Source organism: Pogona vitticeps, chromosome 4 (genome assembly GCF_051106095.1).
Source record: "Pogona vitticeps strain Pit_001003342236 chromosome 4, PviZW2.1, whole genome shotgun sequence".
Taxonomy (NCBI): domain Eukaryota; kingdom Metazoa; phylum Chordata; class Lepidosauria; order Squamata; family Agamidae; genus Pogona; species Pogona vitticeps.
In genome coordinates, this window is record NC_135786.1 from 122,281,238 (window position 1) to 122,296,477 (window position 15,240).

A 15,240-nucleotide genomic window follows, 5' to 3' on the forward strand; every position below is an offset into this window, starting at 1 on the left:
ATAAGAAAATTTAATTTTAAAAGTACTGAATTATATGAACATTTTATCAATCACAACTTTCTAATGAAATAGCAGCATGAATGTGAGATTGGTGCTTGTCCCTGTACTGAAGCCCAACAGTTGTGGAAATAATGACAATAACAATAACAATAACAATAATAGCAACAACATTATTATTGTTGTTGTTGTTGTTGTTGTTATTATTATTATTATTATTTGGAAAGGTTTTATGCAACTACCCACATTTGCTCAACTCTTCGCCATCAGGCCTCATAACTTGAAGGAAAATGTGTTTAGGAGGCTGTTGAAGCAGATGACTAGCACTACCAAGAAGTTCATTAATCCTCTCATAAACAACAATTAAGAGCAGTACCCTTGAACTAAATCTTGAGGTCAAACTTACTCTGAAATTCCACTCCAGTTGGCAGGAAGCACAACAGGCAGCAAAGGTTCCTCCCCTACTCCCTAGGCAAAAGCAGGGCTAGCAAAAAAAACCTTTTAATCTATTGAAAGGACGCAGCCATCCCAGAATTCAGAAAATTGCCAAAATAATGTTCTTTAAAATTGGAGTTAACTGGCAAAATGCAACAAACATTTAGAATAAAGATGTATACCATCCACTTCGATTCTGTCTAAATTATTTGTCAAACAACTCCCGACCAATCTGTAGCCTGCATGCTTCAGTTCATATCCAAATATTCAGAAGTATTACACGTGTTTGTATTTGTCCAAATAGAAAGAAAAAACATGCAAATGATGAAAACCATTGACAAAAGAAGATTGAGGGCTAGCACTTTTCAAATATTTGAAAGGCTGTCATACAGAGGAGGGGCAAGATATGTTCTCAATCATCCCAAAGTGCAGGACACGCAACAATGGGCTCAAGTTAAAGGAAGCCAGATTTTGGATGAATATCAGGAAAAACATCCTAACTGTTAGAGGAGTAAGACAGTGGAACCAGCTACCTCAGAAATTGGTGAGTGCTCCAACACTGGAGGCATTCAAGAAAAACCTATATAATCACCTGGCAGATATGCCTTGACTGTATTCCTGCATTAAGCGGGGGGTTGGACTTGATGGCCTTATAGGCCCCTTCCAACTTCACTTTTCTATTTCTATGAAAATACTGTAAAAGATTTTGACCTGGGATGGGAGTGTGTGCAACCCAATGCCATTAACTATTGCTTGACCTGCAGAGAAAGATCCCACCATTTTCCTTTCTCTCTACCTCCCATTTGGAGCCATTCAAAACCTAGAGCCATTCAAAACCTAGCCACCTAGAGTGGTCCTCACTGACCAGATAGGCGGGGTATAAATTAAATAAATAAATAAATAAACCTTCTCAAATTTGCTCAATAGTATCACCTCCACATGGAATCTAGAATTTATTCTGTGTCAGCATAAATATCACCACTTCTATCGGTTAGATCAGTGGCTCAAAGGTACACAATTCACAGACAGGAAAATTTATTTATACTTCTAGTTGTCTAAACCTTTCCTGTTTGATAAAAAAGAAAGATGACAAAAGCAATAAAATAATAACTAGAAAGAAGTGCTGAATAGTTCCATAGTCTGAAAAAATCCACATTGCAGTTCTCAGCAAAAACTCGCTGATGTCCCTGTATGAAACTACAGTAATTTAAATCCTAATGAGAAGGTTGCCACCTAGAGGACTTTCAACTTAAATGCTATTTTTAAAAAGCTGTTCAAGCCTTTTTTTATTAAATTACGGTACTAAATGTTGAAATGAAATGATAAATGTTAATTTTTGGAACTCAAATTTCCAGAACCTCACAACAGCTATGCTACAGGAATCTGTGAACTGTACTCCTGATTTCTATGCCTAGATCTCTAGATTTCTCTTTGTTTAAAATTAGCTAGACAAGGAGTCTAATCTAAAGTTGCCACAGCTCGAAAAGCTTTTTGAAACTCTTATGTAGTTCAATATAGCCAGATACAATACATCCAGGGCAATTCATTAAAGCAGTATCTTGTATTCATTGTTACATTCCACAATTTTTTTAAAAACTTAAGAATTCATAATTATGACATAAAGTCTATTTCTATATGCAAACAAACATTTTGAAAAATTGAAAAAAATAACACAATGGCTGGAATTCTATTGGCATAACTTTACAAGCATAAATAGCAATGACATCATCAGTCTGCAATATTAATCTTTAATTTTATTTAATTTAAAACTTCCTATTCCACCCCACTTGCCAGCCAAGGTTCCGAGGCTCCCTAGGGACTCCTTTTGGTCTGGCAGTGATTTCCTGGTATTACAGACTCTCACTGACATCCAGAGACTCCCAAAGGTTTTCTCAGGTCAACAGTAAGCCAAAAAATCTAGGAGCCTGTAAAGGAAGATTTATATTATATTAATTAATGTCTCAGGCTAATGATGTCATCACCATCACAAAATAGTTATGCCAACAGGATTCCAGCCAATAAAGAGAAATTGTGCAATACCATATAATTTTCTTTTTTATATACAATACTTTTTCAAAACAGTTTTTTGTTTTTATAACAGCACATGCACTTTACCAAATTACTTAAAATATAATGAAGAAAGAGAATAGATTATTTGTTCTCTTTTTTCAGTTCTACTTTTATCTTGTCAAGCTGCTGAAAATAATACTACAAGGTATTTCAAAAGTTACTAATTTTACTACTACCTTTCAATGGCCAATTCTTTGTTGGAATTCTGTTGGATAGTGATCACAACCTTCTTCTCAATTCCTTGCCTTAATTTGAAATAAAATTTCTCTCTGTCCTTTGGTACTGGGCTAAACAAGAAAAAAACCATTAGCTATTTAATTCAGTACAGGAACCACAAATCACAGAAAAATGAAATACAATTAACTTCCACTACTTTAGAGCAGCGGACCCCAACTTTTTTGGGACCGCAGACCAGCTGAGCCTCTGAGGAAGGCGGGGTTCCTCCCCCCACACTCAAATATGTGCATGCGCTCTTGGGCACATGTGTGAAGTGGTGGGGGAGTGCACACATGGCAGTGTGAGCGCTCCCCACCCCTTCGCACATGCACAGGAGTGCCTGCATGCCTACCCACCCCTTCATGCAGGCACTCAGGCATATGCATGAAGGGGTGGGGGAACACTCACGCCAGTGCTGGCACGTGCGCACATGCGCAAAACATCTGTGGGGAGGGGAGTGCATGCAGGGGGGTAGGAGGTCTGTCTCCATGGCCCGGTCCAACTCAGACCACGGACCAGGGGTTGACAACCTCTGCTTTAGAGAAACTGAAGAATATGCACCCATCAAAAAAAGAAGTTACCTGTAATTCTGGTTCTTCGAGTGATACTCTGTGAATTCACACTAATGGGTTAATCTGCGCCTTAGCAGAGCAGCTTTGGAAACTTGTAGAGCTCAAGGACCTGGTGCTGGGACGTTCTACCTAGGCTATATCTCCACCCCCAGCACTGAGAGCCTCAATTGCGTAGAACTGTCTGCCGCTGTATAGCATATCTAATGACATACGTAACGAACAGTGGGGAGGAGGGCGGGACATGTGAATTCACAGAGTACCACTCAAAGAACCAGAGTTACAGATAAGCAACTTCTTTTTCTCCTTCGTGGTCTCTGTGAATGCACACTAATGGGTGACTGGCAAGCTGACTTACCAGGAGGTGAGTGTCACGACAAGACAGAAGCCAGCACAGCTCTTTCCCATGGCAGCCTCAGCCTTGGCGCAAACATTGAGGTGGTAATGTGCTGCAAAGGTGAATGGTGTGGACCATGTTGCAGCTTTGGAGACATCAGTCAGCTCAATTCCACATAGGAAAGCCGTGGAGGAAGCAACTGCTCTAGTGGAGTGGGCTCGAACAATGGAAGGCAAAGTTTTGTGAACAATCTCGTATGCCAGCTTGATTGTTGCAACCACCTATCTGGAAAAGGTTTGGGGTGAAACAGGAGAACCTTTAGAATGCCCTTGGAAAGACACAAACAGTCTTTGGGAGGAACTAAAGGGCTCAGTCCTGGAGATGTAGTAAGCCAGGGCTCTTTTGACATCTAAGGAGTGAAGTGACTTTTCCAAATTAGTCGTAGGATTAGGAAAAAGGTAGAAATGACCACCGGTTGACTAAGGTAGAAGGATGTTGCCACCATTGGGAGAAAGGAGACATCTGGAAACAGAGTAAGTTTGTCGGGATGAAATTATAAAGGGAGGATCCATCTGCAAGGCCATGAGTTCACTCGCATGCCTTGCTGAAGTAACAGTGAGGAGGAAGGCCGTCTTGAAGGTAAGTAGTCTCAAAGAGGTAGAAGCCAAAGGTTTGAAAGATGGAGACATCAACTTATGGAGGACAAGATGGAGAGACCACAGTGGCGTGGGTGCCTTGTAGGCTGGGCGCATATTGCGGAGGCCCTTGAGGAACTGTTTCAACATTGGATGTTGAAATAACTTGGCTGCATCTGAAAAAGGAGGCTGATACACCACTATCGCAGAAATGTAGACTTTAAGTGTAGAGTGTGACAGACCACGCTGGAAGAGAAGGAGGAAAAACCTCAGAAAAACGTCCAATGAGGTAGGACACACAGGTAGGTTGTGCTCAGCAGCAAAGTCAGAGAAAGATTTCCACTTCCGCACATAGGTAGCCAGAGTGGAAGCCCGACTAAGGACATTCTTTACTGAAGGTCTGTGAGATGCAGGGAGTCCAGATCTGGATGGAGTGTCCTGCTGTTGTGGAGAGAGAGCAGAGGAGGAAGGTTCAGGAGACAAAAGTGATCCATGGTCATCTGATGTAGAGCGGCAAACCAGGGTTGGCAAGGCCACCAGGGACCGACGAGGATGGCGTTTGCTCAATCTTGCTGGATCTTGATTATAGCCTTCTGGATTAGAGGGATTGGAGGAATCATGTACAGCAGCCCGTCTGTCCAGGGAACCATGAACGCATCCCCTTTCAAATTGGTCCCTGCCCTTGCTTGGGAGCAGTACAGGTCGCACTTCCTGTTGATGGCAGATGCAAACACATCCAAGCATGAAGTGACCCACTTCTGGCAGAGGGAATGAAAGACACCACCATCCAGCAACCACTCGTGAATACTGTCCTGTAACCAACTCAGCTGATTCGCAAGGACATTGTTGGTGGAGGCTACATGAATAGCAATTAAAAAGATGTGGCGTTCGTAGCACCACTCCCAGATTTGGATGGTGAGATATAGCAGTCATTGGGAGCGAGTGCCCCCTTGCTTGTTGAGGTAGCACACTACTGTGGTGTTCTCGGTTGCCAGCTGCACCACTCTCACCGTGAGAAGACGCTTGAATGCCCGAAGGGCCTTGAAGACAGCCAAGAAGGTTGATGTGAAGACAGCTTCTTCTGGAGTCCAATGACTGTTTGCCAACAGGTCTTGGATGTGTGCTCCCCAACCAGTCATGCTGGCATCTGTGGTGAGCTGGATTGATGGCTACAGAGGGCCGAAAGTTCTGCCCACAAGGAGATTCAAGCAGAAGGACCACCAGGTCAGTTGATCTGCTAGCTCCACCGAAACCGTAAGAGCCTTGGAAGATGGGTTGGTCAGAAGTTCAAACAGTGCCAGGTAACAAACTTGGAGGGATCAAATCTTCAACATGGCATGTTGAATGACCGCAGTGGTGGAGGCCATAAGGCCTAAAGGTGCTGAACCAGCAAAGCCTGGACTTTCACCCCTGCAGTAAAATAAGGAAATATTTTTTGTATTTTCAGAATGCGACTCTCTGGGATAAAGGCTTAGCCAGAAACTGCATCCAGGACTCCTTCAATGTAGGTGAGCTTTTCGGTAGGAGTTAATGTCGACTTCTCGTGGTTGACCTGGAGACCAAGTTCCGACAAGAGAGACAAAGTAAAAGTTAAATGTCGCGAAAGTGTTTCAGAAGCCAATGCTACCAGCAACCAATCATCAAGGTAAGGGAAGACAGTGATGTCCTGCAAATGGAGCTGCCACCGGAGCCAAACATTTCATATACACTCTTGGCAAGGTGGACAATCCGAACTGGAGAGGCTTGAACTTATAGATTACGCCATCCAGCGAAAAGCGAAGAGAGTGCCGATAGGATGGATGCTGATATGAAAGTAGGCATCGTTGAGATCAGTAAGTACAATCCAATCTCCCTGTCTAAGCATATAGATAGTGCAGTTGAGGGAGACCATACGAAAACGCCGCGGTGTAATGTAAAAATTCAAGGGTCTGAGATCAAGAATAGGTTGGAATCCACCATCTTTCTTTAGTATAATGAAGTAGCGCGAAAAAAAGCTACTTGAGATGTCAGGATTCTCAACCATAGTGATGGCATCCTTAGAAAATAGCTTATCTACACGTGGATGGTCATATGCTAGACCTGGTTTTCTCCACCAATTGGAGCAAGTGTGGTCTTTGTCATGGTCGGGTCACCACCTAATAAAATGTAACCTATCAGTGGCCCTCCCTCCTCACAGGGAGCAAGGACCTACTTTAATGGTCCGCCCTCGAAGGCTACTGGATCCTATAGGATTCCAGGATACCATGAGAAGGATTCCGGCTAATCTGACTGGCGCTCCTGTCAAGGCTCTGGTTGAAGGCTGGTTCACCGCTGCTACCAGGGCTGTAGACATGATCGCTCCTAAACGCCCTCTCCAATGTAGTTTCACCTGCGTCCTGGTTTAATCAGGACCTACGAGTGATGAAGCAAACCAGGAGAAGGCTAGAGTGCAAATGGAGATGAAGCCTGACAGTTTACAATCGGAAAGCTGTTAGAGTTGCAACTAAGCTTTACCTTGCTAAGGTAAGGGCTGCTAGTTGAGCTCTTCTCACTGACCGGATAAGCAAAGCTTCAAATCAACAGGCGGAACTTTTTTGTATAGTCCGCAATCTATCCGGAATTGGTCGAAGTGATGAGCCTCCTTCTAGTATCACACCCAACCAATCTGCAGCATTTTAAAAATCAAAAGTGGAGGCCATCTGCCGAGACCTCTTTCCTTTTTTGGATACAGTGGACCTTGCCCAGTGAATCCTGACTTCTTTCAGCCTGTGATGCCAGACATTGTGGACAAAGCACATGATCGCTGTCGGGCCACCACCTCATCTCTTGACCCTTGACCGGCCTGGCTAATCAAAGCAGCCAGGCCTATAACAATTGAATGGGCAACAGCAATAATTGAGTCTTTCCGTGATGGCAGAGTCTCTCCTGCCCTCAGGGAGACACTCATTAGGCCCATCAGGAAGAAACCAAATTTGGCGGCGAACAACATCGGCAATTATAGGCCCATCGCCGATGTTTCTTTCATTAGTAAAGTGGTGGAGAGGGTGGTGGCCAATCAGCTTCAGGTTCATTTGGACGAAACAAATGCCCTGGATCCTTTCCAGGCGGGTTTCAGGCCACGCCATGGTACAGAAACGGCATTGGTCACCCTGTTGGATGACCTACAGAGGGAGGTCGATAGGGGTAAAATATCTCTGTTGGTCCTCCTCGATATCTCAGCCGCCTCTGATGCCGTCGACCACAGTATCCTCCTGAGGAGGCTCTCTGAGCTGGGAATTGGAGGCCTGGCGTTTGCCTGGCTCCAATCCTTCTTGGAGGATTATCCTCAGAAAGTCCAGCTTGTGGAGAGGTTTTTGGCCCTGTGGATCCTCAATTGTGGAGTTCCGCAGGGCTCGGTTATCTCCCCAATGCTGATTAATATCTATATGAGGCTGCTGGGTGGGGTCATCAGGGGGTGTGGGCCATTGTGCCATCAGCATGCTGACGAGACTCAGCTCTACAGCTCTTTTTCTCTAACTACTGTGGATGCCGTTCTGCCCCTTCAGCGCTGTCTGGAGACTGTACTGCAATGGATGCAGGAGAATGGGCTGAGGCTGAGCCTGGACAAGACGGAGGTCTTGAGGGTGGGTGGCCCCACCATCGACGGTTTGGGAAACTCCCTCAATTTTGGGGGGATGACTCTCACCGCAAAGAGCGAGGTTCGCAGCTTGGGGATCTATCTGAACCTGGCACTCACCATGGAATCTCAGGTGGGATCAGTGGTCCGCTCTGCTTGAACCATCTTTGGCAGATTGCCCAGCTCCATCCCTATCTTGATGTTGGGGTGCTCACCACTCTGGTCCATGCACTTGTAATCTCGAGATTAGACCACTGTAATGCACTCTACATGGGGCTATCTTTGAGATTAATACGGAAGCTTCAAATGGTGCAGAATGTGGCGGCCAGACTTCTCAGTGGGGTGAGAAAACACCAACATATCTCTCCCACTCTGGCCACCTTACATTGGCTGCCCATTCAACTCCGCGTTGATTTCAAAGTCTTAATGATTACATATAAAGCCCTAAACGTTTTAGGACCTCGATATCTGACAGAACACCTCCTCCTACCTAGATCTACTTGTGTCACTCGCTCTAGTCAGGAGGGGCGGCTGAGGAGCCTAACGCTAAGGGAGGTCCAGAAGGAAAAAACAAGAAACCGGGCCTTCTCGGCAGTGGCTCCCCGCCTTTGGAATCATCTCTCCTCTGAGATCCGTCTGGCTCCTTTGTTGGTATCTTTAAAAGCCAACTTAAAACCTGACTATTCAGGAAAGCCTTCCCTCCAGACACTACTTAATTTATCTTTTACTTTCCATCTTGAATTACTGTCTAACTTTTTTGAAACTGTTGTAAAATTGTTGTAATATTACTATTGTTTTATTCTATTTGTTGTGAGCTAGCCAGAGTAGACATTGTCTAGATCAGTGGTTCTTAACCTTTTTGAAAGAAACGCCCCCTTGAGCCATTGAGGAAGTTATCATCGCCCCCCTCCCCTTGATGATTTATTTATTTATTTATTTATTTATTTATTTATTTATTTATTTATTTATTTATTTATTTATTTATTTATTTATTTATTTATTTATTTATTTATTTATTTATTACACTTAAATCCAATGACCCCTGAAAACAAAATTAAATTCCAAGAAAATGAAATGCCCCCCCCAAAAGTAACATTTAATGATTCAGTTGCAAGTGAATTTTAAGACGCAAAAAGAAATATAAAAAGGGCATAAAAACCAATGCAGGAACTAAAAATTTCAAGACAAAAAGTCTGAAACTAAATTAAAATTGGAGGAAAATATATATTCATGCACACTGTAAAAAGGCTGCAGCCATCTTCACAGGTTTGGCTTTCTCCAGTGCCCCCCTACCGCCCCCTCCTGCTCCAGCGCCCCCACGCCGCCCCTTTTCATTCTACCGCCCCCCTGAAAAATGAAATCGCCCCCTGGGGGGCATTATCGCCCACGTTAAGAACCACTGGTCTAGATGGGCGGTATATAAGTCTAATAAATAAATAAATAAATCTACTTCCTCACATGAGACAGGTGAAGTGTCTGTATTCCTGACAAAACCTGTGTAAGATGTAAAGTTAAACTCAATCGCATAACCTGTGGCGATGATCGTGAGAACTCAAGAGTCAGAGATGACTGACCTCCAAGCATCAAAAAACTGGGGTAGTCTAACCCCATGGAGTAGTGGTGCTGGTAGCCGCAGAAGGCTAAACCAACCGCTTGGCCTTACAATCCAGGCGGCAGGATTGCTGGCGTTGCCTCTGCCTACCAGCCTGCTGGCGAGACTGACCTTGAAAGGTCGACTGTTGGGACCTAGAGCGGTCAAAGTACGGTCTCGAAGAGTAGGAACAACGCCAAGAACCCTGGGACATTGACTGAGCTGAGATTGATCTGGCCGTCTTTCTGTGTTTTAATAGGCTTTGGGGCCTCCCCGTCTTTGGAGTCCAACAAATCCTCTAGGAACTCCTCCTCTCAAGACCGAGATAGAACAGGCAAGGCGGGTTGTTCAACTCGGCATCGACGTTCCGATGTTGGTCCCAACACTGGTTGGGCAGGTGTCAAGGGTCGAAGGTACCTCCTTGCTGGAGGCTGCGGAGGTAGTTCGGCCGGCCAACAAAGAGAGGATTCCAAGTGTTGAAACCTCTGAAATTATTCACAAAATAATTGTCACTGCTTAAACACAAAAAAATGTGGCGGGGTCGAATGGTGCCAAGTAGGTGGAACCCTTGAAACCGAAGGCTTTTGACGGGAACCCATAAGAATTTTCCCAGGGCGATGACTCCAGTCAAGGTTGACCCTGATCGGCCTCAGGCTCAAGATATCGGACCTTCAGTTTCTTCTTATGGGGCACGGGCTCGGGCAAAATGGGAACCAACATCTCTGATTGGGGTTGAGGTGACTCTTGAGGCGACCTGGAGGCCTGGCTCAGATGAGGGGACACCAGTCCCACAGTCCCTGAAGATGGAATGCCTTCATCGTCCGACACAGCAACTTCGACAACCCGCCTAGGAAGCGATGTCGGTTTCGGCGAACGAGCTCGAGGATGGGGTGAATCCACCGATGGGACAGGCCTCTTCTTTTTCCTAGTTGGGCTCAGGCCCAAGGAAGGCCTCGACGCCGAAGCAGAGGCCATCGATCTCAAGCCTAAGGATGATGATTTCCCTGACTTCTTTGCTGCCGGCAGAGAGTGCCCAGAAACGGAGAATGCCTCAGTCAGCGGGGCTCTCGGGGCGTCCATTCCCACGGCAGGCGGGTCAAGAGACTTTGACCACAGGTCTTCGGCCTGTCTTGCCTGTGCAGGCTTTGCAAAGGCCTTACAACGAGCACACGAGGCCGGCTGATGCCCTTCCCCCAAACAGTAGAGGCACTTGGAGTGTCCGTCAGTAAAGGGAACCTTCCCGTTGCAGGCCTCGCAACATTTTAAAGGCCCCAAAGAGGCCATAAACGCCCCAAACACAGTTCTATTCTTTCAAAGCCAATGCACAATCTGATAGAGAAGTCAACAGTCCAAAATCAACACGAGGGAGGTTCAATAAGATGATTAGGAAAAAACAGGGAAGCAAAAATCTACCAAGCTCCGAGTGAATGCTGCTACAGCAGCGGCAGGAAACAGAACTGAGGCACCCAGTGCTGGGGGTGGAGATATCGCCTAGGTGGGAGGTCCCAGCACCAGGTGCTTGAGTTCTAGAAGTTTTCGAAGCTGCTCTGCTCAGGCACAGATTAACCCATTAGTGTGCATTCACAGAGACCACAAAGGAGAACAAAGCCATACGCAGTATCATGATATACAGGGCATGTTCTCACATCATGCTCAGCTGTGGCTTATATTAATCACATTGTCCCTAGACAAACAAAGAACAATCAGTAGTTTGTTTTCCTTCTTGCTGGTCTGCTTTCTCTCCATTCCTTTTAGCTGGGATGAAAAAAAAAGGGCAAGCCACAGTTGTGGATTTGGATGTCACAAACAAGCCAGAGTTTACAAGTCAATAGATAACCATTGCTTCTAACTGTAGTTTGCAGATAGCAAATAAACTATTTTTTAAAAAGAATGGGTTCAGACAAAACAGCAAGCAAGAATTTCCAAACTGCTATCTTACTGTTATGTGCAAGGACGACCACAGAGGCAAATTATAGTTCACTGTTCAAAATACCGATTCTCCCATTCTAACTACTGTTCATCAGTTCCACCAAACTCCAGAAGTTCTGAACATGTCATACAAACTTTTTTCCAACATAAGTGGGCAACTTGGACCAATCGTTCTGATAATTCAAAGCCCCAGCAAAGCAACCCCATTAATTCTTTCACTTCCTCCATTTACCTGAAGTTTCCTTTACCATCGTCTTCTTTGACCTCCAGAGAAACACTGAAAGTGAATATATTGCTATCAGGTGTTGGGACAATAGTGTCCTTTGTATGATCAGATTCTTGTCTGGAGGAACGTTTGAATGCTGTTGAGAAACTATACAAAATTCGGCTGACCTAAAATTAGACCCAAGGAAAAAGAGAAGGGAAGAGAAGAAAATTGAGGGGGAAAACAAGTGGGAAAAGTGCAGAGGAAATAAATAATTGGTTATAGAAAAATTAAGCATAACAGGATATGTTAGCGTAAGAGGTCATTTTTTAAAAAAAATAGCTACTGTAATTGTTTCTATCCTCAGAAATATTATGTGCAACATAGAATCTGAAACTTAATAGCAGTTCCGATCCTAGCAAGTTAATGAAAATAGAAACATATATATTAAAGATAAGAGATGAGTCAACAAAATGGCCAACAAAGCCATTTAGACAATTTGGAATATTTACTTAGCAGTAAAAATCTATTACTACAAGCATTCTCAAACAGTAACTTACATCTAGGCTGTAATCTGAAGTAACATTACTTAGAAGTAAATCCCAATAAATACTACTGTATGGATTTTACAATCAGATTTTTTAAAAAGTTATATTTATTTTAACATATCTAGCGTTGTGCAGACAAATAACAAAGACATATAAATAGTCAAGGAAAAACAAGAATGTTACACATTTCTGTCAATTTTTATAACTTTACTTAAATATTTATATTTAACAGGAACGTAAACAATATCAGCACTAGGCTAACTGTTACCAATAACTATGATGATTTTGGGAGCTCACCACAAGGTTCTTTGTGAATTGTTAATTAGACCCTTCCACATACACCAACCTGATAAACTAATTACTGTGAAACTAAGTAAGGAGTATTAATGTAGACAATACATTCTCAAATTAATGTGATTCTTTCTGACCTCTCAGCAGTGTTGGCTAGTTTCTCAGGAAGTACATTTCCTCATACTGGATAATATCACCTAAGAAGGTACAACCCATTTGTGTCCCTGACAAAAAAAGTGTCTCGGTCTCTAGGAGATTGCTAACACAATCATAATGAAATAATAAAAAGATAGAAATTTTCAATTTCTTATGGACTAAATATATCAGCAGATACAATTACATTTGAAGAATGTATTTTAGGTGAGCTTTCCTTGCAATATTTCTCTTCTGAAATGTCATCAAAAATCAACTTTATAAAAAAAGTGAGGTTTTAAAAAAATTAATTTGTTAACATGCACATGAGGTACTTTGGGGGTAGCTATTGAGGCCTATATACAATTACGATAGCTTTTATTTATTACCAGAACATTTTTGGAGAGTGATATATCACTAACGAAAAACATGAAGGCCTGCCATTCTGAATCTTACATCCTTCACATCACAGAGAAGCCGAGAGTTGGATTAACTGAATAATGCTTATTACACTGCCTAGTAGAGATGGGGACAAAAACACTAAAATGGCTTTTCATCTTGGTTTGTAGGTCATCAAATCTGATGATCCACGAACCAAGAATTGCCCCCCAGTGGCCCAATGGACCACAAATTAATTCGTTGATTTGTCAGGTTGTATTTTTTTAGACAGACCGTGGGGCTATTTGAAAAAAAACAAACCCCAGCTCCAACAGCCTTCCATAGGAAGAGGAGAGAAGGGATCAAAGCGATCCCCCAGTCCCGCTGCCTTTACAAAGACAGCAGGAGTGGGATATCACTTGGGTCCCCCTTTGCTCCTCTCCCTATACCCGGGAAGGGATAGGAAGAGGGGCATAGTGTGATCTAAGCAATCTCGCAGCTGCTCTGCCTTTGCAAAGGCAGCGGGGCTGAGGGATCCCTTTGATCCCTCCCATCCTCTTCCTATGCCATGGGGGCATAGGAAAAGGAGGAAAGCGGGACCCAAGCCATCCCCCAGCCCCAGGTATGGGATTCCCTTTGGGGAGGCCTTAGCAAGCTTTCCAAAGGGAAATCCCTCTCTGCTTATGCCTCCAAGGAATAGCTGATCTGCTGGCCCATAAGCAGATAGGGAACAAAGGGATGAATATAAAAGGGTTATATTCATTGTCTCATATTTGTCGGGGTCTCTGGACCCCAAGAATACGAAGCAACGAATATCTGACGAATCAGGGATATTCGTTGAATATCCTGATTCATTTTTATATTCGTCCCCATCTACTACCTAGAATTTCTGTAGCACTTTTCAGAAGTTTAGCAAATGTCTACACAGTAGAGATGGGTGAGAGCTCCCAAATTTACTTCAGACTAACTTGGAAATTACCCAAGTGCTTCTATAATCAATCAATAAAAACTGAATGAATCTAGGCCTGGAATAGTGCCCTTCCTACTATTTACCTCTTAGAGGTATGTGTGCCAGTTCCTAATTCCACCATTTACTGTCTCATTTTTTCCCTAATTTTAACTTTCTTTCTTTCTTTCTTTCTTTTATTTATTTATTATTTATTTATTCATTCATTCATTTATTTATTTATTCATTTATTTATTCATTTATTCATTCATTCATTCATTCATTCATTCATTCACTGAGCTCATATGCTGGCCATTTAGACATAGTCTACTCTGGGTGGCTCACAAAACACAGAATAAAAACAATTAATATGAAATGACAATAATAATAACTGACAGAAGTGGTGGAAAAAAGTAGGTATGTGCAGCAACAGAACAGGTCCCCCCCCCCTTATCTCCTTTCTTTATCAGTCTTACATCTTCTGGCAGCACCATGCTGAAGCATGCTGCATGGGAAAAGTGCAATACCAATTACAATTACAAAATGAATTGTAGGTTACAGAAACTGGTATGGTTTGCTCACTTCAGACTAATGGTTTATCAGTGAAGGCTACTTTTGAGCTTAAGTATGCCAAAATGTATGCAATAATAACTTGATCTGAAAATTTTGAAATAATATATTTTTACAGTAGCAATTAATATTTTGTGAAATAGCAATAGAAATGCTTTTTACTCACTGCCTCTTTTATTTCACAGGAGAAGACATGAATCTGGAATGTATCAGTGTCAGAAAAGCTCTCAGTAAATGCAAAACAGTCGCATTCCGCCGTCCCATTTTGCCCACGAACACAGAATAGCACATTGTAGATTGGGAAAGAAGCAATTTCGGCATTACTGGACTGCTCTATTATTCTAAAGAAGACGAGAGGAGGAAGTAGAAGAAATGCATAACACTAAAAGTGTTCTCTTTTTAAATATTTAGATACCAAGATAAGGAAAAAGAAAATTCATCCCAGATTTTCTGGGAATTACTGAAAATGTCCAGGAAATAACACATAGCTCAAACAATTAAGAAACCTGGATGAAATCAGTCCTCTGAAGATGCCGGCCACAGAGACTGGCGAAACGTCAGGAAGAACAACCTTCAGAACATGGCCAAAGAGCCCAAAAAACCCACAACAACCATCAAACCTGGATGACTTTATCTAAATTTAAAGTATCTATATTAGCAGTCTAGGGAGATTCAAAAACAGTTTTAAAATCCAGACCAGGGAATCTTCTGTTGAAATGTCCCAGAAAAAAACTTCCATCAATCCAGGACACTGTCCTGCTGATCTCAAAGCATCTGATATTAAACAAAAATGTGA

At 42.9% G+C, this 15,240-nt stretch overlaps 1 protein-coding gene across 7 annotated transcripts in view; it reads right to left on the reverse strand.

Moving 5' to 3' along the window:
• RABGAP1L (RAB GTPase activating protein 1 like) overlaps positions 1–15,240 on the reverse strand; it is a 244,204-nt gene that overhangs the window by 208,786 nt on the left and 20,178 nt on the right. For all 7 annotated transcript variants that reach the window (XM_020798552.3, XM_020798554.3, XM_020798551.3 and 4 more), the window contains exons 5-7: positions 14,611–14,785; positions 11,607–11,767; positions 2,679–2,789 (exon numbers count right to left, since the gene is read on the reverse strand). In XM_020798552.3, the coding sequence (XP_020654211.3) occupies positions 2,679–2,789; positions 11,607–11,767; positions 14,611–14,785 (447 nt within the window). The remainder of the gene's footprint in view (positions 1–2,678; positions 2,790–11,606; positions 11,768–14,610; positions 14,786–15,240) is intronic.